We start from the raw sequence: 21716 nt of genomic DNA, 5'->3' as shown, positions 1-21716 counted from the left end.
TTATTTTTAAATTTTTTAATATTATGATGTTTTATTTTATTTTATTATTATTTTTAAAATTTGTATTGAAATAGAGTTCATTTACAATTAAATTGTACACTTTAAAAGGGGTGAATTTTATGGTACAGAATTATGAAAATAAGTTATATATTTTAAAACATTTAAATGAGCCTGGGACTTCCCTGGCAGTTCAGTGGTCAAGACTCCATGCTTCCACTGAAGGGGGCATGGGTTCAATCCCTGGCTGGGGAACGGAGATCTCACATGCTGTGTGACATGGGCCCCCAAAAAAATTAATTTAAAAAATGCGTGTAAGAAAAAAAGAGTCAAAATAATTTCTATGGGGGTGGAGGATGGAGGTCCAAATATTAAATGGTTTTCCAAGGTCACAGGGAGAAACGATGTCAGCTCTATTGATGCAAATACAATGAAAATAACACTAATAGCTCCTATTTGTTGAGCATGCTCAGTCTATGTGCCTGGCAGTATGGAAGCCTCTGCATGCATTATCTCATTTAACTCTCACCATAACCCATGTGGCAGGTATTATTATTATCCCCATTTTACAGATGAGGAAACAGAGGCTTGGAGAAACGAAGTGTGTTATCTAAAAGACATTTGAACTTAGATCAGTCCATCTCCAAATGGTTGAGGAAAATGATTCTGTGAGACCTATTTTTTAAAAAATTGTTATTGCCTGTTTTGGTTTTTACCTGACACTTGCGTCCTCAATGCAAGAAAAAAAACACAAATGCAAGTTGGTGGTGCTGCTGCCGCTGACAGGCTGTCAGGTCCAGGAAGGGCCTGCCCTGGTCCCCGACTCTACTCTGGTCCCCAGGCTCGATCCCCACCTTCTTCAGGAGCAGGTGCTGGCAAGTAGCCTTCGAGAAAACAGGCCCAGGAGAGCCTGGGGGCAACTCTCCATGCTGGACTGTTTTTCCATAGGGCAGCAAACACACCATGTGCTCAGGCTTGCGGCCTCCACTGGCTCTGGCCCAAATTCTTTGGGGTTTTGGATAAACAAAGTCTGCCCCATTTCACCTCTATGTGACCTTTCTATGTGTGTAGCCCTGGGTCCCAAGAGCCAGGCCCCAGGGACAGCCCCTTCCTACCTCGCATGTGAGAAGAAGCCCTGGGTGTTTATGCCAGGTCCAGGCCAGGGGTGGGAATGTGCCAGGAGCGGGAATGTGCCAGGGGCGTTTACTTTTCTAAGCTTTACTTTACTTTACTTTTCTAAGCTTTAGTTTCTTCATATGTAAAATAGGGATAACAACTCAGATGATTATTATATAACTATTATAAGCCCACCATGTAAAATTTTGTTTTAAATAGATTTATTAATTTACTTTCGGTTGCGTTAGGTCTTCATTGCTGCATGCGGGCTTTCTCTAGTTGCGGCGAGTGGGGGCTACTCTCCACTGCAGTGCGTGGTCTTCTCATTGCAGTGGCTTCTCTTGTTGGGGAGCATGGGCTCTAGGCGTGCAGGCTTCAGTAGTTGTGGCACGCGGGCTCTAGAGCACAGGCTCAGTAGTTGTGGCGCACAGGCTTAGCTGCTCCACAGCATGTGGGATCTCCCCAGACCAGAGCTGGAACCCATGTCCCCTGCATTGGCAGGCAGATTCTTAACCACTGCACCACCAGGGAAGTCCCCTCACCATGTAAGATTGATGAGAGGGTTAATTGAGGTGATGCATGAAAAGTGGAGGCCTGACTCACAATGTTAACCATTTTTACACTTATGGGGGCCATGGACCCAGAATCAGAAAGTCCAAAGGCTGACTCCCTGAAGTAGCCTACATATGTGTATACCTGCGTGCACACACACCTTCATGTCCCCACACGTTCACTGGCTGCGTGCACTGCACGTGACCTTACATTCACATTTTCACATCCGTGCTCATACATAAACTCCCAAGCATGTATGCATTCACGTGCATGCTCACACACTCCCACACACAGACTTTGTCTGTCTGAAGGCAGGTCCTCGCAAATAGACCTGCACACACATACAGATGCACGCTCACTCCCCCCATGCATGTGAACACATGTGCCTGAATTTGTATTCATTCACACATGCATGTCCATATCCATGAACTTGCTGTTCTTCTCAGGGCTGCCAGCCCGGCACTGGCCACAGACCAGTGAGGGAGGACCTCCTGCACTCCAGGGCAGTCAAAGGCACTTCCTGGGTCCTCCAATGGGCTCGGCAAGTTTCCTCCTCTGTGTTCTCTCTGCCCGCATGTTCCTCTGTCTGACCAAGCCCTCTTTCCCTTCAAGGTGCAGCTCAAAAACAGCCCCTGAGGGAAAGCTTCCCTGATGCCCCCGCCAGAGAGCTCTGACCCCAACCCTGAGCTTCCCTTGCCTGTTTTTTTCCACCTCAGCCTGCCTGGTATCACAGTCGTGTTCTCTTGGAGAGGGACCCTGAGCTCTGAGAGGGCAGCGATTGTGACTCGTTCACCCTTATGTTCCCTCCTAAAGCCCAGCACAGGGTGGTGGCTCTGGAATAGACATTGTGTTGATATGAACCAGGCTGATGAGTGGACATTGCAGTTTACTCTCTTATCTCTGCACAAATCAAAGCCCACAGGAGCCAGCAAGGCCGGGGCCCTGTGGCTGCTCACCCCCAACCCCTGGGCAGACCCTGGGACCCAGGGGCTGCACTGTGCACCCTTCCTGATACGAAATTTCCCCAAGGCCCTCCCGCAGGCACCGCCTCCAGTCCCCGCTGCCCTGACCACTGAACTGTAGCCCAATCCTGAGAGCAAGACCCCTTGATGGCTGGATGGGCCTGGGGACAGATCTCAGGACTCAGTTTGCTTGCTTTAAGCAGACAGAATTTTCCAGACCACCGAAGGAGGCAGATTTTCCAAGGTGCCTGAAGATCTGCCCTCAGGCTGTGCTTCTCAGAGCTTGGTCCACTGTATCAGAACCACCCAGAGTGCAGGTTAATGCATATTCCTAGGCCCACCCCAGCCTTCCTGAATCAGAACTGCTGAAGTGGAGCCAAAAAATCAGCACTAACAATAAACAACCTGGTTTAGTCCTAGTTAAGGGTCTGAGAGTCACGCCGCCTGGTGCAAATTCTGGCACCGTCATTTGCTAGCCCTTAGGCAAGTCCCTTAACCCCACTAAGCCTCAGTCTCCTGGTCTGTAAAATGGGGATAATAATGGTGCCTACGTTGTGGGGCTGCTGTGGGAGTAAAATGAGATCATGAAAGTGAAGTGTGCAGCATAGTGCCTACACGGGCTCAGCAAATGTGGACTACTAATAGCACAGCCAAATTCTCATGACCGGGGACTTCTGAGTAAGGGACAGAGTCTTGAGTTTCTCTTGCAGGGAGGGTATTGGTGGAGGTACTCTGGGCACCAGGAAGCCTTGGCAGGGCAGAGCTAGTGGCTGGTGTATAGGACCATGCCCAGTTCTTCTGCCTCCACCCAGCTGAGGTCCAACGTCCCACTTCCCATATCTTCCATCCTGCCTCCCCACCCACCAGCCACCTCCCTCCCTGCCCTGATGCCCCAGGAGTCTAACTGTCTTGGCAACAGCCCTGGCACTCCCTCCAGCTTTGTAATAAAATAGCCAGCTCAGGTCAGCTTTCCCTGGCAGGGAGGCTACCTGCCATGGAGAGCAGGGGGCAGAGGGGGGTGAAGCCCAGAGAAGCAGCTCCTTCAGTGACCACCAGTGATAGTCTAGTGTTCTCCCAGGGGTCACTTGCTCTCCAAACCAGGCAACCACCAGGAAAGAACTCTCTTATCATCATTATCATCATTAATCATTTTGTATCTTGCCATGGGCTAATAAAACTCTTCCACCCTTAAAAAATTTTTTAAACTGAACTTAAAATTTCATTTATGTATGCATTCATTCATTCAATATTGAAATGTCCACTGCTTGTCAGGCACCGGGGCTCAATGGTGATCACCAGGATTGGCAAACTTTTTCTTTAAAAGGCCAGACAGTAAATATTTTCAGTTTTCCAGGCTAAACTACCCTGCTGTTCTAGTAAGACAGTAGCTATAGACAACAAGTAAACAAATGGATGGATGTGGTTGTGTTCCAATAAAACTTTATTTGTGGGGAGGGGCAAGATAGGGGTAGAGATTAAGAGGTATAAACTACTATGTATAAAATAAATAAGCTACAAGGATATATTAGAAAACAGGGAATATAGCCAATATTTTTTAATAATTGTAAGTGGAATATAACTTTTAAAAATTGTGAATCTGGGCTTCCCTGGTGGCACAGTGGTTGTGGGTCCGCCTGCTGATTCAGGGGACGCGGGTTTGTGACCTGGTCCGGGAGGATCCCACATGCCGCGGAGCGGCTGGGCCCGTGAGCCATGGCCGCTGAGGCTGCGCGTCCGGAGCCTGTGCTCCGCGGCGGGAGAGGCCACGGCAGTGAGAGGCCCGCGTACCGCAAAAAAAAATAATAATAAAAAAAAATGGTGAATCACTATGTTGTACACCTGAAACTTACATAATATTGTACATCAACTGTACTTCAATTTAAAAAAATAATAATTTGAAAATACAGTGGAAATGTACAATATGATTCCAATTATCTTTTATAAAATCTATTTATTTAATTTATTTATTTTTGGCTGTGTTGGGTCTTTGCTGCGTGCAGGCTTTCTCTAGTTATGGTGAGCGGGGGCTACTCTCCACTGCAGCGCACGGGCTTCTCAGTGCGGTGGCTTCTCTTGTTGTGGACCGTGGGCTCTAGGCGCGTGGTCCTCCGTAGTTGTGGCATGCGGGCTCAGTAGTTGTGGCTCGCGGGCTCAGTTGCTCCACGACATGTGGGATCTTCCCGGACCAGGGTTCAAACCCATGTCCCCTGTATTGGCAGGTGGATTCTTAATCACTGCATCACCAGGGAAGCCGCGATTCCAATTTTCTAATTAAAAAAAACCTTTACTGTGGACCCTGAAATCTGAATTTCATGTAATTTTCATGTGTCATGAAATAGACTTCTTTTGATTTTTTTCCCAACCTTTTAAAATTATAAAAATTATCCTTAGGGTTTCCCTGGTGGCGCAGTGGTTGAGGGTCCGCCTGCCGATGCGGGGGGCGCGGGTTCGTGCCCCGGTCTGGGGGGATCCCGCATGCCGCGGAGCAGCTGGGCCCGTGGGCCATGGCCGCTGGACCTGCAAGTCCGGAGCCTGTGCTCCGCAGCGGGAGAGGCCACAGCAGTGAGAGGCCCGAGTACAGCAAAAAAAAAAAAAATTATCCTTAGCTTGCAGATGGTTTAAAACAAGCAATAGCCAATGGGTCACAGCTCACCAGCCCTGTGCTTAGCCCTCCACACAGGAGTGTGGCACACAGGAGTGTGCCAGGCCCTGTTGGTGTCAATACCTCTAACAGAGACAAGGCCTTTGGAGAGGCTCAGCACAGAGGCAGGGGACAACTTCAAGCCCACTGCAGCTCAATCTCTGCAGCTCTCCTGGAGTCCTCATCTGTAATACCTACCTCATGAGTTGTTGAGAGGATGAAGAGGTTAGTACATGCATGTGCAGTGCTCACACGAGCACCTAACATGGAGTCAGTGGTCGGTGCTCACTGATTCTCATTACAGTTCCTTCTCTCCCACACACCCCTGCACCCAGCACGGCTCTGGGCACAAAGTGTCTGCTCAATCTCTCCTTGCTAAATCCTACCCTCCAGAATGAGAGAAAAGGGCCCCTGACTCCCTGCCCAGAAGCCCCTTAGGGTCTGTACCCTGGACTCCTGGGAGGCTTTGCACTTTGGACTTAGCTTGGAGCATTTCCCTTTGGCTTCTTTGCCCCCAGTGAAACGATTCCCTAGTCACTCCCAGACCAGCCCACCTGGATGCCTAGGGTTAGAGTATGTTGACGTGAATAGCTCTTGGGGACTTCCCTGGTGGTCCAGTGGTTAAGACCCTGTGATTCCAATGCGGGAGCATGGGTTCGATCCCTGGTCAGGAAACTAAGACCCCACATGTCATGCAGAGCGGACAAAAAAAAAAAAAGCTCTTGGTTGGTTGCGCTCCAAGGAGTAGCTGTGGAGGAGGCAGCTGCTTGGCTGGGATAAAGGGAGCCAGAGCCCACCTCACCTGCCAGCCCAAGGTCCATGGGGGCAGGCAGGCAGCCCAGGTCAAGGCCTTGGGCATCTCGGCCCACAGGCTGAATACCTTGACCCTCCAGCATTTTGCTCTCCTCTCCAAGTGGTTGCCTAATTTGCTCTGCCTTCTGGAACAGCACCCCTCCCTCCCCATCTAAAAGTCTCTATTACCTTATCTTATTTCATTCTTTCATAGCACTTATCCCTATGTAAAATTTTATTATTTATTTACTAGGGTTTTTTTTTTTTTCAATCTTCCTCCCACTAGAATTTAAGCTCCTGAAGGGCCAGACTTTTGTCTACTATATTCCTTACGATTGCCATCACAGGGCAGATAATATCCCCTATTTAATAGCTGAGCGTATAGAGGTCACCTGGTTAGTGAGTAGCAGAATGAGGATTCAGGGCCAGGTCTGTCTGACAGTCAAAAGCTTACATTCTGAGCCCCTGCCATAAGACAGAGCTTGATTAATCTGGCAAGATGGGAGTGGGGGACGTGCATAGGCCTTGAACCCCATAGTCTGTTTTCAGCAGTAATAGCAGCAATAACAAGTCAGGAAGCATCCATGGGTGTCCTGGGGACTTTCTCTGCCACTGCTGCAGGAGGCAAAGCCAATGGACTTCATTCCTGCCTTATCAGAACTCATGGGATGTTTAGACATAGCCTAGTCTCTTCACTGCAAAGCAGACTGTGCTAAGAGCTATAAAGGGTTACAAAGTGCTTTACAGGTGCTGTCTTTTTTTTAAAAATAAATTTATTTATTTGTTTTTATTTTTGGCTCTGTTGGGTCTTCGTTGCTGTGTGCAGGCTTTCTCCAGTTGCAGCGAGCAGGGGCTACTCTTCACTGCAGTGCGCAGGTCGCTCACTGTCATGGCTTCTCTTGTTGCAGAGCACAGGTTCTAGGCACATGGGCTTCAGTAGTTGTGGCAGGCGGGCTCAGTAGTTGTGGCTTAGTTGCTCCACGGCATGTGAGATCCTCCCAGGCCAGGGATCGAACCCGTGTCCCCTGCATTGGCAGGTGGATTCCTAACCACTGCACCACCAGGGAAGCCCTACAGGTGCTGCCTTAATTTGCTTAGGCTGCTGTAATAGAATACCATACGCTGGGTGGCTTAAACAACAGGAATTTATTTCTTGCAGTCCTGAAGGCTGGGAAGTCCAAGATAAAGTGGCCGATTCAGTTCTTGTTGAGAGCCTTCTTCCTGGTTTGCAGCCAGCTGCCTTCTTACTGTATCCTCACATGGCAGGGAGAGAGTTCATCTCTCTCGTCTCTTCTTGTAAGGTCACTAACCCCATTCTTGAGGGCTCCACTCTCGTGACCTAATTACCTCCCAAAGGTCCCACCTCCAATTACCACCACATTGGAAATTAGGGCTTCAACATATGAATTTGGGGAGGACACAAACATTCAGTCCATAGCAGGTGCTTTTATACTCACAAGTCAGAACACTGGGGCCTGGGAGGGTAGGCAGTGCCATTTGGAAAGGAAGGCACTTTGGGCAGAGATGGCAGCAGAGCAAAGGCCAATTTGGGCCTGTTTGAGGAAATGTAAGGGATCCAAATGGCGAGGGCCTAGAATGTGCTGTGAAAGGGCAGTGAGAGTGTGAAAGGTGGTTGAAAGGTAGGTTGGGGTCAAATCACCGAGTGCCTAAAAGAGACAGATGGGGCTTCCTATGGCCCGCATAGCAGATGATAGGAGCATGGACAGAACAACAGCTGACTGTGTCGGGCACTTTACATTTTATGAAGCTCTTTCCTACCATTCTTCTGCTCTGTCCTCACAATTGGTGGCATGCAGACAAGGGAGGCAAGTTTAGGATCAGGAGCCTGGGGTCCACTCCACCCAGGTACAAGTTATCTATACATGAACAAGTCACTTCACGTCTCCACGTCTCACTTTATTCATCTCTGACAACAGGTCCCAATTTTCAATGCTTGAGAAAGGATTACACAAAACCACGCATATGAAGATGCTGTATTTAACTTCTGGTCCTCAGTTCTTTCGTTGTAAAATTGGGACAATCCTGTCTAGTCTAATTCTGGGGACCGTGTCCGTGATTTTGTAAGCGAAGGCCAAATGGCAAAAATCTTATTACGGAGGTCAGTGAATAGTTTGTTCCTTTAGACAGATGAGGCCAGGGAAGTGAGTGTTTCTTGGTTGGTGGCCTGGGTGCCTCAGAGAAGGGGCTTTGGCTACTTTAATAGAGCCTCTTAGTATGGTCACAGTATTTAACTCATTTGGAACAGGGAGGCATAGGCACACAAACCACGCGTTCTCTCAAACGGGAAAGGCGATGCGGCGCAACCACGCTGACTCATCCGAACCCGGTCCACTTAAAGGGCCAGATCTTCCCGTGTCCCGCCTCCGCCCTACAAAATCGCCAATCAGCGAACGAGCCGCTCCGTGACGCTATCTTCTTGCGACAAAGCCGGCCGTCTGAGGCGTTTACTGGTGACGGTCCCCGGGCGCTGAGGCTATGAGCCCCCGGGAGGTGCTGGGCCAGGCGGCTCGGCTGGCCTCCTCTGGTCTCCTCCTGCAGGTACTCTGCCGGGCCGTTCCCCAGCCGGGACTCACGGGGAGGTGGCCCTGGGGCCCTTGAGAGCCCATCCCGGGGCAGACCCAGCCCTGGCGTGGACCCCGCTACTACTGAGGGCTTCCGCGAGAGGCGGTGGCGGCGGCGGCGGCGGCGGCCGAGAGGGGACACCTGGGCCCGGAGCTGGGAGCCTGCGTCCAGAATCCTGGCTGGGAGACTGCAAACAAACCACTTTCCTTTTGAGCATTATTTATCCCATATGGCAGTAGGGGAAGGTTAGATCAGGTGGCAGGGGTGCCTCTGGTGCTCTAGAATCTCACGTATTTTTAAGGCAAGGGTTTATTTTTTCCATGTCCCACTCCTTACCCTCAAACACTTTTTTCAAACTCTGACTCCCACTGAGTTCAGAGAGACAATATGGCATGGCGAAGAACAGGGACCTGGGCTCAGGCAGGCCTGGACTGGAATCTTGGTTCTACCATGTCCTTGTTGCATGACCCAGGACAAGTGACTTCACCTGCTAAGCCTCAGCTCCTCCTCAGAAAATGGGGGTAATAAGAGTACCTAGCTCATAAGGTTGCTGTGAAGCTAGGTTGGGGTTATTCGGATAATTGCACTTAACAGTAGTATGCTCTGGCTCTTAGTATGCACTCTTCCTTAAGGCAGTGTGACCTTGGACAAGTCACTTTCCCTTCTTGGCCCAAATTTTCACGTCAGATATGGTGCATGCCAGTTGATCCAAATGGTATTGTAAAGATTCTTTTAACCTTAGAACCTGGTCATTCTAAGTCATGTGGCTCAGTTTCTCTGTGTCCCGCTCTTGACCCATTCAACCTTTCCTCACAAAAGTCCTGAATCGACCTTTCCCCTTGTTTTAGAGAGGCAGCATTTCACACAGAGGTTAGGAGAAAGCACCAGGCAGACTAGGGCTCAAGTTTGGGCCTTGCCACTTGCTAGATGCCTGCATTTGGGGAAAATCTCTTGACTTCTACAATCATCAGTTTCCTCATCTTAAATGAGAACAATAATGCAACCTCATAATGTCATTAGGGAGATTAGGTGAAATGCCTAAGTGCCTGGCATAAGTACTTAATAAATGTTAGCTAGTTTTATTATGGTAATATGAATTTTGAAAATGGTCACTGTAGGGGTGAAATGAGCCAATCTATGTAAGGCATGTAGAAGAATTCCTTGCACAAGATATGCACTTAATAAACATTAGCTAGTCATCTAACGCTAAATTAGGTGAACCCTAAGTTACTTAATTGTGTTTTTTTTTCTATTTCACAACATTAATAACTGTTTGAATTCAGTGCTTTAGCCACAGTGTTGATTGTTCAACCTTTGATGATACCTTACTACTGAGATTAGCTTCATTAAAAGAAAACAAGTCATAGCAGAAAACACACTAGACTAGGAGTCGGGTGGCCTTACCCATAAGGTCATGCAGGGTCATTTGCTTGCCATGTGGGCAAATCCCTTTGCTCCGAGTTTACTTGCTTCCCATGCATTCACCAGGTTGCTTTTAGGGGTCAGGTAATTAACAGATGTGAAAGGGCTTTTTTTTTTTTTTTAAACTGTTAAGTCATTTACAAAGTTAAATGAAGACTGGGTTGCTAATAAGGGCCACTATACGGAGCAAATACTGGGGAGTGTGAGCAACCTCATAGCTTCATTAGCTCAAACCTTTATTCAAACCAATTAGGAGATACGGATATAGCCTAAGACATTAAGTTTCTTAGTGATAACTTTGAAGTTAACATAAATGTGTGCATGTGGTTTTTTTTTTAAATAGCTATAATCTTTAGGTTTCTTGGAGTGTTTTAATTCAGTCTTGTGTGCTTTCTCAAATTACAATGCAGACACTTGAGGTAGCTTTGCAATTACATTGTGTTCTGAAAGAATTTAAGAGCTTATTCTCTGTAACTCTGAGCCAGCCATAGTGTATTAATGCCTTTCATTTGTATGCATTTTTCAAAAATGCTTTCACTTCCACGATGTTTTTTGATCCTTGTCATCAACTCTCTGTGATAGGTAGCCTCACTTGACAGGGATGAAAACTGAGGCTTACAGAATTTAGAAGATGATGGGTTTAGCTAAATGGTGAGTTGAGACTCTCAGCTGAGTACTTTTTCCATTAAGAGCTACATGAATTGGCTTCAAATCTCTAAAATTGAATACAGAATTTGGTGTCTACGTACCCGCACGTTTCTAAGGAGAGGCTACCAAGCTTTCATCAGACTTTGAAAAGTTCACCTTTGACTCCATAAAGGTTAACACTGTGATACCTTAGCTTTGGAGACCTTGCTGCTCTGTGACACTTCAGGGACAGTGTTAGACTGCAATCTCCCTTTTTGGTCATACCTTCCCCCGGAGATTTTCAGACCACTGTGGTCCATTGGCATAGTTTGATTGAATTTTCCAGATTGCAACTGTTCACGTGTAACTCTGAGAGTGCTTGACACAGAAGTGATCTGTCATTTGCTCTGGAGTGCCCTTGAGTTACATCTGTGTTGCTGCCAGGATGCAGAGGGCGTGTCACTTAGTGAGGCTTGCACCCCAGCCATCATCCTCATTTGGCAGCCTCACTTAATTGCAACCTGTTTTCTCTGTCTCATGGGAAGAATTCTTTGTTCAGGTGGTTTTCTTGAATTCACAGGCTTGAAAGTCTCAGGATATATCCTTTTCAAAAGGTGATAGCTGGACTCTGTTTTCCTTTCCCCTCTATTTTATAGTATCTTATTGCAGTTGTTTGAAAGGTATTTCAGTTCCTCTCTGGCAAGTGGCAAATATTCAGTAAATAAACATAGCCTTTTCTGTTTTCTAATTGAGAAACCGAAGTTCAAAGAGATTAAATGTCATTGTCGGATCCTTAGATATAACTAGGCAAAGAAGGAGAAGTTAGATTCCATGATTCCTGGTAAATCTGCTATATTCTGCAGACTCCCACTTGCTAAGTGTGTGCTCTTTCTCAACAGGCTGGAGGGAGGGCCAGTGTGAAGCACTAACTAGAATTCCCTTTCTGCTCCCTAGAATTCCATTTCTGCTTTCTGCCTGACTGAACTTGAAGAAATTCAGTGAATCTGTCAGGGCCTCCCTCTTCTAATCAGTAAATTAGGGAGACTTCCACATGCCTTCTTGGGCTCTTTGACCATTGCATGAGAGTGCCGAGAGACCCCAAGGAATGAGATTTCAGAAGCAGTTAAAGAGAAACTCTCTGGCGAAGCTGCTGTGTGTCGTTACATTAAGAAGAGCAGCCATCTTGTGTTCTTTTCAGCAAAGTAAACCTTCCCAATATAATTTATTCTTATCTATTTTTTTTCTTTTTCTGTAGGTGTTGTTTCGATTGATCACCTTTGTCTTAAATGCATTTATTCTTCGCTTCCTGTCAAAGGAAATCGTTGGCATAGTGAATGTCAGGTAAGAAGGGGTGTACCCTGGCATTGTCCACAACTCACATCCCTAGTCGGGTTTTCTTCAAATGCTGTACCTGTGTGTCACCCTTGGATTTTAGAAGCATGGACCTTTACCAGAAGCAGAGTGTTTCAGCAGTGGGCTGAAGAGAAGCATTAGGCGATGTTGCTTTTAATGGACCCATGGTGTGTTTTCCATTAGCAGCCTCCAAATACACATTTCTCTGCCCGCTCTTCCGCTGTGCCTTAAAACCCAGGAGAGGAGTGGGAGTAATTCACTGCAAACTCCAACTCAGGTATAATCCTGTGTTCTCGTCCTGCTGACAGCAAAGGAAGCAGGAATTCTGCACATCGTGAGGATGTGCTTTGTAATTGCAGGGCTGGAACAGCCCCTTCCTTCCCTCCTCGGTGAATTTTATAATTGGAAAGTGGCAGTGGGATGAGAGCTGTGTCCTTGTCATTAGTTCCTTGGAAGCTCTTAGAAAGCCAACTTGCTTTGTCTTTTAGATTCTGTTTCTTCTCCTCTCCTCCCGTCTGTTTAAGGACACCCACACATATTCTGTCTTCACAAATGACACAAAAGTATATGAAGTGATGTGAGTGCTCAGTATAGCTCAGCTTCCCAGGTGTGTCTTCATGTCCTAGTAAACAAGACATTATGTTCCAGACAGCATTTCACATCTAATATTTACCGAACATACGCTCTTGGCTCTGTTCTCAGAGCTTAGAGAAGGGTCTCAAACTTTGATGGGCAAAGGAATCATCTGGAGAGCTTTGCAACTGGTAGGACTGAGGAGGTGCCCGGGAATCTGTACTTTGACAAGTTTTTCAGGTGATTTTGAAATAGGGACCATACTTTAAGAAATGCTCTTTTTGGAACTTCCCTGGTGGCGCAGTGGTTAAGAATTCGCCTGCCAATGCAGGGGACACGGGTTCGATCCCTGGTCTGGGAAGATCCCACGTGCCACGGAGCAACAAAGCCCATGTGCCACAACTACTGAGCCTGCACTCTAGAGCCTGCAAGCCACAAGTACTGAGCCCACGTGCCACAACTACTGAAGCCCACCCGCCCTGGAGCCTGTGCTCCACAGCAGGAGAAGCCCCTGCAATGAGAAGCCCGCGCACCACAACGAAGAGTAGCCCCAGCTGCCGCAATTAGAGAAAGCCTGCACGCAGCAACGGAGACCCAACACAGCCAAAAATAAATAAATAAATAAATTTATTAAAAAAAAAAAGAAACGTTCTTGTAAAAGCAGGAAGGAAGAGGGCCAAGGCCTCTTAGGTACTCAAACTTTAAAGCAGTTTGGGCCTCTCCCAGATTTGCAGATCCCTGCATTGACAGCCCTTGTCTGGCCTGTCCACCTGCTTAACATATAGTTCAGTCTCATTGGGACAGAAGCACTGGGTCACAGAATGGTCCCTGGACAACCTCAGGTACCTTAGCCCTGGGCCATCCTCATTCTAGCTTCATCCAATCAACTGCCTGTTGAGGAAGGGGAACTGTAGCTACTCTTTGCTAAGGTGCAGGAGGGTCCACCTAGGTAAGCCCACAAGGAGGAATGTGGGCAAGCCTTGCCCATCTGGGTTGCAGCGGCCCCAGTAGTGGTTGCCAGCCTCATTGCCTGTGTTGAGATTCTCTACTCAATAGAGCCTCAGCTTCTTTCATAGGGGTCATTAGGTCACCAGTCTCCGGGTGACCAAGAGGCCCTCTTGCTGTGTGCGGTCATATCTTGTCCTTTTTTCCTCCTTATGGTCAGAGCCACACCTCTGTATAGGCACAAAGGCTGCAGTCTTTGGGGGCCTCTGTGGCAGTTTCTGTCCTAGGCATAACTCTTACAGGCACACACTCATATGTCCCTTGTTTGGTTCCTAACTCTCCTATTGTATGGATCAGATTAGCTGGGGAGGGGGCTTCTGTAAGAAACCATTGCCCCCCACCAATCACCACCAGTGATTTATGACCAAGACTTTTCCTCCTCCCGTTTGCTAGCAAAATCCCAGAAGTTGTCTCTGTGAAAAAACTAGACATCATGTTGATTGCTGCTTTTCCTTTACAGGCTAACACTGCTTTACTCTACCACCATCTTCCTGGCCAGAGAGGCCTTCCGCAGAGCATGTCTGAGTGGCAGCACCCAGCGGGACTGGAGCCAGACCCTCAACCTCCTGTGGCTAACGTGAGTCGTGCTTTGGCCAGAGACGGTTTCATGGAGGCAAGCGTGATAAGTGTGAGAAATTAAACAGCAACACTTGCCTAAAGCTGAATAGTTTCCAGCTTGGGTTTTGCAGTGGGCTTCTGGGCCCTTGGCGTGGGACAGGAAGGGGAGAACATCTGTGTGAAGTAGCATCCCTGGCTGTTTTCTCTCCGGATGGCCAGGAGCCAGGAGGAAGCTCCGGGTAGGGGTTTCTGTGCCACGTTTCTAACCCCACTCCTACCCTCTTTGGAGGCTGTTTCTGCTATTTTGATTCCCACTGGGCCTGTGCCATCTTTTTTATTCCTAACCTTTTTCCTTAGAGTGTTTTCTGCGCTTTTAACAGCCACTTATTATTTTTTGAAAGCCTTTTAAGGGTTTCTTTGTATCTCTCCTCAATTTTGTTATGTTGATTTCAGTTCTGAGCCTTTTAGAATATTCTTGAGGACCAAGTACATCAGCTAAAAATTGTAATGGCTTTTCTGCAGTTCGATCCCTGCCAGGAGGGCTAGTGATTAAAATGCTTTCCCAGTCCTGCCCTTGCATAACTCCTTATTACCTCATGGAGATGACTGTCATAAGGGCCGGTAGGTGTTTATTTTATTAGAGGAATGACTGTTAGCGACCCAGTCATATTGAAGTGCTCTCTGGTCACACCTAAAGGGATACTGTGCACTGGACTACCAGTTATTTGAGGTACAAGGACCAGCTGTATACCGTCCTTCAGTTATTCTAGTGCAAACAGCAGGCACTTCTGGGAGTTTTACTTACGAGTCATTGTAACACAGTGGATAGGAGTGCAGCCTTTGGAGTAGATCAGGATTGGGTCCTACTTCTGCCCTGAATAGCTGTCTGTGACCTTGGCCAAATTACCCAATGCTTGTCAGCCTTAGTTTCCTCATCTTTTAAATGGGGGTAATGACAGAGTATCATTGTGAGGAGTCAGTGAGATAAAGGGGGTGAATCATATGCCTGGCATGTAGTAAGTGCCTGAATAAGTGGTAGCTATTTTTTTTTTTTTTGGTAGCTATTTTTATTATGACTATATTTCTTTTCTGTTCAATGTTACTATTTTAATATATTTTTATTTTTATATTTAGCATATTAAGAGACATTTTTTCCGTTTTCTAGAGTCCCTTTGGGTGTGTTTTGGTCCGTGTTCCTGGGGTGGGCCTGGCTACAGTTGCTCGCAGTGCCCGATCCTGACGTCATCCCCCACTATGGAACTGGAGTGGTGTTGTTTGGGTTCTCGGCAGTGGTGGAACTTCTGGGAGAGCCCTTCTGGGTCTTGGCACAAGCACATATGTTTGTCAAGCTTAAGGTCAGTGTGCCTTCTGCTGTGAATGAGAAATGAGAAGAATAGGAGAAAGAGTGGTGTTTAAAAAATGTTTTTATAGGAGAGAATGGTCTTTTCAGATTTGCATCTAAAAAAATATTTGGAAAAAGGTAACATGATCAGTTCAGTTCATTCACTTGAGATTTGTCAGATGAGTTTGGTTGAAGTTTACCTCTGCTACACTATTAATGAAGAACAGGTTTTGTTAATAGCGAAGTTATTAGTGTAAATAAGAATTTAAAAGGACGTTTTTCAGATTTTTCTAGTGATTCTATTTAGTTGTATACTGATATTAGCTTTTCATCTTTTAAAATATATTATTTGATACATACAAAAGAATATAGTGTGTAACATATATGTAAATCTTAAAGCATGATAATATACTGAAGGTTCATGAACCTACCACCCAACCTAAGAAGTAGAATATTATTAATACTGTGTCCAACCATATGCCCCACCCCTACCACCAGGGTAACCACTATCCCAGATTTTCTGGGATTCCTTTGCATCTTTAGTTTTTAATAATGTTTGTAAAGTGTACCCTTTACCATGAGTTTGCAGGTGATTGCTGAGAGCCTGTCAGTAATCCTCAAGAGCGTCCTGACAGCTTTTCTCGTGGTGTGTTTGCCTCACTGGGGACTGTATATTTTCTCTTTGGCCCAGGTAAGAGTTATGACTTTTAACTTTTGTATAATCTGTTTCTCCATCTGTTTTTTACTTCTTGTTTCTGTTACTCAGTGATTTACATTTACAGTATTCATGCATGTGGAGAAGGCTGGAAGCTCTAGAAAGGTGGTCTTAGCACTGCTTCTCCTCTGGCTGCCATGTCCATCCTGCTGCATACACTGACACCACTGGTGTTTGTGGGGACCTGGTGAGGGCCACATCCGGCCTTGTTGTCAGACATAAAAACTCCTTTAGACATTCTGTGGGCAAGCCCAGCCCGTATCCAACTGATCTTTGATTGTCTGACAATCCTATGGAGGAGAGAAAAAGCAGTAAGGGGGTGGAGTGGGAATCAAATTACATGTGTGTTATTTTCCCTGGATTTCAATCAATTGTTTTCAGAATAGCAGGAAACTCTGCCAAGCCTGTTTTAAACTTAGATTGAAATCTCTCATAATTCAGAGGGTGTGAATCTAGTCATAGGAGGTACGTTTTCATTTTTAGCAATTTTGGCTTCAATTCCATCTCATTTTCTAGTTCTAGTTCATATTTCTAGTTCTATTAAAAATGTAACTACAGTACTAATGCTAATTTAAAAACTGAAAAAGATCATATAGTTATCAGACCATCTCATAGTACAAACTACTTTGTAATTTTTCTTAATGTATTGGAAGACAAGTTAAAATTCTTAGTAATGATTTATGTGAAAATGTTTCCCATGTCCTAGGCAAAAAGTACAAATATTTCTGTGAAACATAGAAGAGCTAGATTTAAAATTATAGATTAAGAATGAGGGGCTTCCCTGGTGGCGAAGTGGTTGAGAGTCCGCCTGCCAATGCAGGGGACACGGGTTCATGCCCCGGTCCGGGAAGATCCCACATGCCGTGGAGTGGCTGGGCCCGTGAGCCATGGCCGCTGAGCCCGCACGTCCGGAGCCTGTGCTCCGCAACGGGAGAGGCCACAACAGTGAGAGGCCCCCCGACCCAAAAAAAAAAAAAAAAAAAAAAAGAATGAGAATTGCTTCCTAAAAGTAGCTTGCTACAATTGCATATTTTAGAGAAGTTATCTCTGATTATTTTTGCCATGTTTTATTAGATCTAGAACTACAGTTCTCAACATTCATCATTGTTTGTGATGGACTCTCCCTAATAGGATAGGAGGGCAGTAGAGATGCCCAGTTATTGGTTGACTCTTCTTGGGAAAGTTACTTGCATTATGACTTTCTCATTGTCATAGTTCCCACCCAGGATACGTCATAGATCATAGGTCAGCTAGGCCAATTCTGAGTTTATTGACATCCTTATTATAAGATTTCTGAGAGCACTTCTCTGGTATGTTCTCTGTCAGTCTCTGTGGGAGAGGTCTAAGAGCCAACAGCACCTCATATCAGCAGGTGAGCCCCACCTATGGTGCTGGGATTCCCCTTTCTCCAACCTGCCTCCAGGTTCCTCCTTGAACTGGCCCCTCTCCCCATGGCATCATAACTCAAATAAAAGAGTCACTGTAGAATATATAAAGAAATCTTACAACTCGACAACAAAAAGACAAACCATCCCAAAAGTGGGTCAAGGACTTGAATAGACATTTTTCCAAAGAAGATACACAAATAAATAGCCAATAAGCACATGAAAAGATGCTCAACATCATTAGTCATTAGGCAAATGTAAATCAAAACTGCAATGAGATACCACCTTACAGCAGTTAGGATGGCAAGTATCAAAAAGATAGAAAATAACAAACACTGGTGAAGATATGGAGAAATTGGAACACTCATACATTGCTGGTGGGAATGTAATATGGTGCAGCTGCTGTGGAAAACAATTTGGCAGTTCCTCAAAAAGTTAAATGTAGAAGTGCCATATGATCCAGCAATTCCACTCCTAGGTATATACCCAAAAGAACTGAAGATGGGTGTTCAAACAAAATTTTGTACATGGATGTTCATAGTAATACTATTCACAATAGCCAAAAGGTGGAAACAACCCAAATGTTCATCAGTTGATGAATGGATAAACACAATGTGGTATATCTATACAATAGAATATTATTCAGCATAAAAATGAAATACTGATACGTGCTACAACATGGATGAACCTTGAAAACATGATACTAAGTGAAAGAAGCCAGACACAAAAGGCCGCCTATTATATGTTTCCATTAATATGTTAATGTCCAGAATAGGTGAGTCTGTAGAGACAGAAAGCAGATTAGTGGTTGCCAGGGGCTGGGGGAATGGAGAGGGACTGCTTAATGGGTCCAGAATTGCCTTTTGGAGTAATGAAAAATGTTCTGGAATTAGATAATGGTGGTTATTGTACAACATTGTGAATGTAGTAAAAGCCACTGCCATTATATGCTTTAAAATGGTTAAAATGGTCAATTTACGTGAATATTTCCTCAATTAGAAAAAGGGGAAGGGATCATGTAGTTAGGATACTCTGTAAAGAGGTTGTTGCTCTTCCCCAGGCTCTGGTCAGCAGGAAGATGGAGAGAGGCAGGGAAGGGGGCTAGAAAAGCGTGCTTGTTACAGAGGATGTTGGCATCAGGTGGTGTGGCTCCCCACAGCGCTGCTTGTGTCTTAAAGGGTTTGAGGCGTGAAAGAAGGAGAGTAGATGGCGAGTCTGTCCTCAGGCATGGATGGGCGTGGAGAGCAGAGGAGCCTACACCTGCTAAACCCAGACTCCTTTTAGTGCGTTTACTAAAGGAGCAGCCTTGGTGTTTCCAGATTGAAAGTGGGGCCTGGAGGTCCCAGTACTTCTTAAGCTAGTGTGCACTGTTCTCAGGGGCAGAGGGGATAAGGGAGCTTACGAAAAGGGGCTCTTTCGGTTTTTTTTTTTTCCCTGCGATGCCACGCAGCTTGTGGCATCTTATTGTAGTTCCCTTACCAGGGGTCGAACCTGGGTGCCCGGCATTGGAAGTGCAGAGTCCTGACCACTGGACTGCTAGGGAATTCCTGAAAAGGGTCTCTTTGGATACTCCTCCCCAACCTGCAGACAAAACCCCAGGCTGCTGCTCATGGCCAGAAGACATCTTTTTGTCCTAGATGGGAAGAGGAAGGGGTGGAGCCTCTTAGCACCCTGTCCCTCCCCATCCTGTAGTAGCTCTTGCCCTACCCATGCACTAGGCAGAAAGGAGAGCCAGCAACTCAATTCTGCTTTTTAATCATAGTGTCACAGGTTTCTGGGGTTCATGGAAAACCCCCAGCCCTAGATGATGGACAAGTCCCTGGATACTAGCACAGCCGGAACACATGGATTCTCAAGGTGTACTGTCTAGCTGGGAGAGCCATCCCTTTGTCCAAATACGAATCTTCGGAGAACACATCTGACATTGCTGTGGTGGTTGTCCTAGTGGATGTCTGTCATGGAACTTATGTTCTGCCTGCCTGGAAGAACTTCTGTTCTCCCAGTCAGGTGAAGTGTGACACTTTCCCTAGAGATGCTGCAGTGGAGCTGGGTCATACTCAGTAGTGCTGTTTTCCAGAGGGTGAGACATTGCTCCATAGAAAGTACAGTTAATTAAGACAGTTCTATTTCTTGACTGGCCTTTGAGGTCAGATCTATAGTTGTATCTTAATTATGCTTACATTAAAACAGTGTAATTTAAACCCATTATTTTCTTTTTTCAGCTTTTCTATACTGCAGTTCTGGTGCTCTGCTATGTTATTTATTTCACAAAGTTACTGGGCTCCCCAGAATCAGCCAAGCAACAAGTTCTTCCTGTCTCCAGAATGACAGATCTGTTACCCACTATTACGAGAAGTAGAGTAAGTAATGTATTTTGTCTGTTATCATTTTAATCACAGATGCTAGTTATCCTTGAGGGAAAGAAATGACAACTTTATTGCTTATTGTTAAAATAATAAAGATAATTTGATAACTCATGTCTATGGAGTGCTTGTTATGTGCTCAGCCAGGGTTTCTAAATCTTGTCACTATTGACAGTTTGGGCCAGATAATTTTTGTTGTGGGAGCTGTCCTTTGCATTGTAGGATGTTTAGCAGCGTTCTTGATCTTTACCCACTAGATACCAGGAGGTACCACCCCCAAGTTGTAACAACCAAAAATATCTCCAGACACTGTGGAGTGTCCCCTGGGGGACAGAATTGCCCCCAGTTGAATATCACTCTGCCAGCCCCTGTGCTGGATGATTTACATACCTTATTTAATGCTTATAACAACTCTTTGGGGATGACATTATTACTTCTATTTTAGCGTTGAGGAACTGAGGCTTAGCAACTAAATTACCTGCCCAAGGTGAGGGTCAGAGTGAGGACAGGAGCTGGAGTGGCGTGAATCCCAGCAGAGCACAGGGCTCTCACCACTGTGCTCACTCTCTCTGTTCTGCTGCGTCTCTTGGTTTTTCCCGGGACTGACCTCCAGCACAGATAGTCTGGAGGGTGCTGACAAAGCAGGGAGGGGCCCTGCAGAGTTCCTTCGCCTAGTGTCAGGCTGCTCTCTCAGGTGATCCGCTTCCCCACGTAGACCACTGAGGATTCCAGAGGCTGATGTGTGAGAGCAACTTTCAGTCCATTTGACTTTTATCTCCTGACTCTGGTGGGGTCAGTGCTAGTGTCTCTAGCCCAAGAGCCGTGCATGTGATGTCTTACCACGTTGCCTCTGCACAGATGCTCTGTGACCTGCTCCATCTGGGCTGATGCACTTTCCCTTTTTCTCGTACTTATTTGCTTGCTGGATGTGGTGCACTTAGTTGAGGGAAGGCTTCAGCTGGACTTCTCCTTATAGCTCTTTTGTGATTACTTGAAAATGTAATAAAGTATTTGGGACTTAAGTCTCAGAACTTAAGGAATCTTGTTATGCAGCTTTTCAAGAAAAACGAGAAATTATGTAGCAAAGCCAGATATGTTCTTATTTGTTATATGAGAGTTCTCCATTCTGATCAACTAGATCTTACCTTTAACCTAAATCAACATGACAATTTTTGGATACCATGGTGCCTTATCTGCAGGCTTAACAGATCAGGACTCCAGATCACTTCTCTTGCCTGGAGCTTCTGCTCCCTGCCCACAGAGCGGGTCTGAGAGTGCAGAAAAGTCCCCCTCCCTGAGTGCTCCCCAGGGCCCACCTGTACCAAGCCTGGCCAGCTTTTCATACTGGACCAGCGCCTGCACCCAGCAGTATTTTGGAAAGGAGCGTTTTTACTGTTAATACAGGCAAAGATAGAGAGGGTAAGGAAAAGAGTCTGACAAGTGTGTACTTAACCCTGTGATGGGCTCAGAACTCCAACCTTCAGTTTCCTTATCTGTCAAATGGGCATAATAAGAATACCTCCCTCCTAAGGTGGTTGTGAGAGCCAGATGAGATGGGGCATATAAGGTGCTTAACACTGTGGCCTGGCATGAGTGCACATCCATAAGTGACAGCGCATACCATCATCAGCATCCCACTGCTGCTCTGAGAGCAGGAGTAGCTCCACTCGAGCATCCTAGCCAGGCAGACGCTGATGACATTGCTGAGAGCTCAGCGGTTTCATCTGGCA

General features: G+C 46.1%; 1 protein-coding gene across 7 annotated transcripts in view; it reads left to right on the top strand.

Annotated features, from left to right (window-relative positions):
• The first annotated feature begins 8509 nt into the window (after positions 1-8509).
• Positions 8510-21716, top strand: part of RFT1 (RFT1 glycolipid translocator homolog) — a 48139-nt gene continuing 34932 nt past the window's right edge. For 6 of the 7 annotated variants that reach the window (XR_003435841.1, XR_003435842.1, XR_003435843.1 and 3 more), the window contains exons 1-6: positions 8510-8619; positions 11948-12033; positions 14084-14200; positions 15347-15536; positions 16113-16214; positions 19846-19983. Coding sequence is in view for 2 of the 7 variants with exons in the window: in XM_027121090.1 (XP_026976891.1) it covers positions 8557-8619; positions 11948-12033; positions 14084-14200; positions 15347-15536; positions 16113-16214; positions 19846-19983 (696 nt within the window). In the remaining 5 variants the exon portion in view is untranslated. Of the gene's footprint in view, positions 8620-10647; positions 10717-11947; positions 12034-14083; positions 14201-15346; positions 15537-16112; positions 16215-19845; positions 19984-21716 lie in introns of all 7 variants that reach the window. The other variant, XM_027121092.1, reaches the window with a different exon arrangement.

This window comes from Aethalodelphis obliquidens, unplaced genomic scaffold (assembly GCF_003676395.1).
Source record: "Aethalodelphis obliquidens isolate GAN/ISIS:26980383/991018 unplaced genomic scaffold, ASM367639v1 scaffold22, whole genome shotgun sequence".
NCBI classification, from domain to species: domain Eukaryota; kingdom Metazoa; phylum Chordata; class Mammalia; order Artiodactyla; family Delphinidae; genus Aethalodelphis; species Aethalodelphis obliquidens.
The sequence above is the reverse complement of the archived record's forward strand: the minus strand, read 5'-3'. Positions and strand labels throughout refer to the sequence as shown.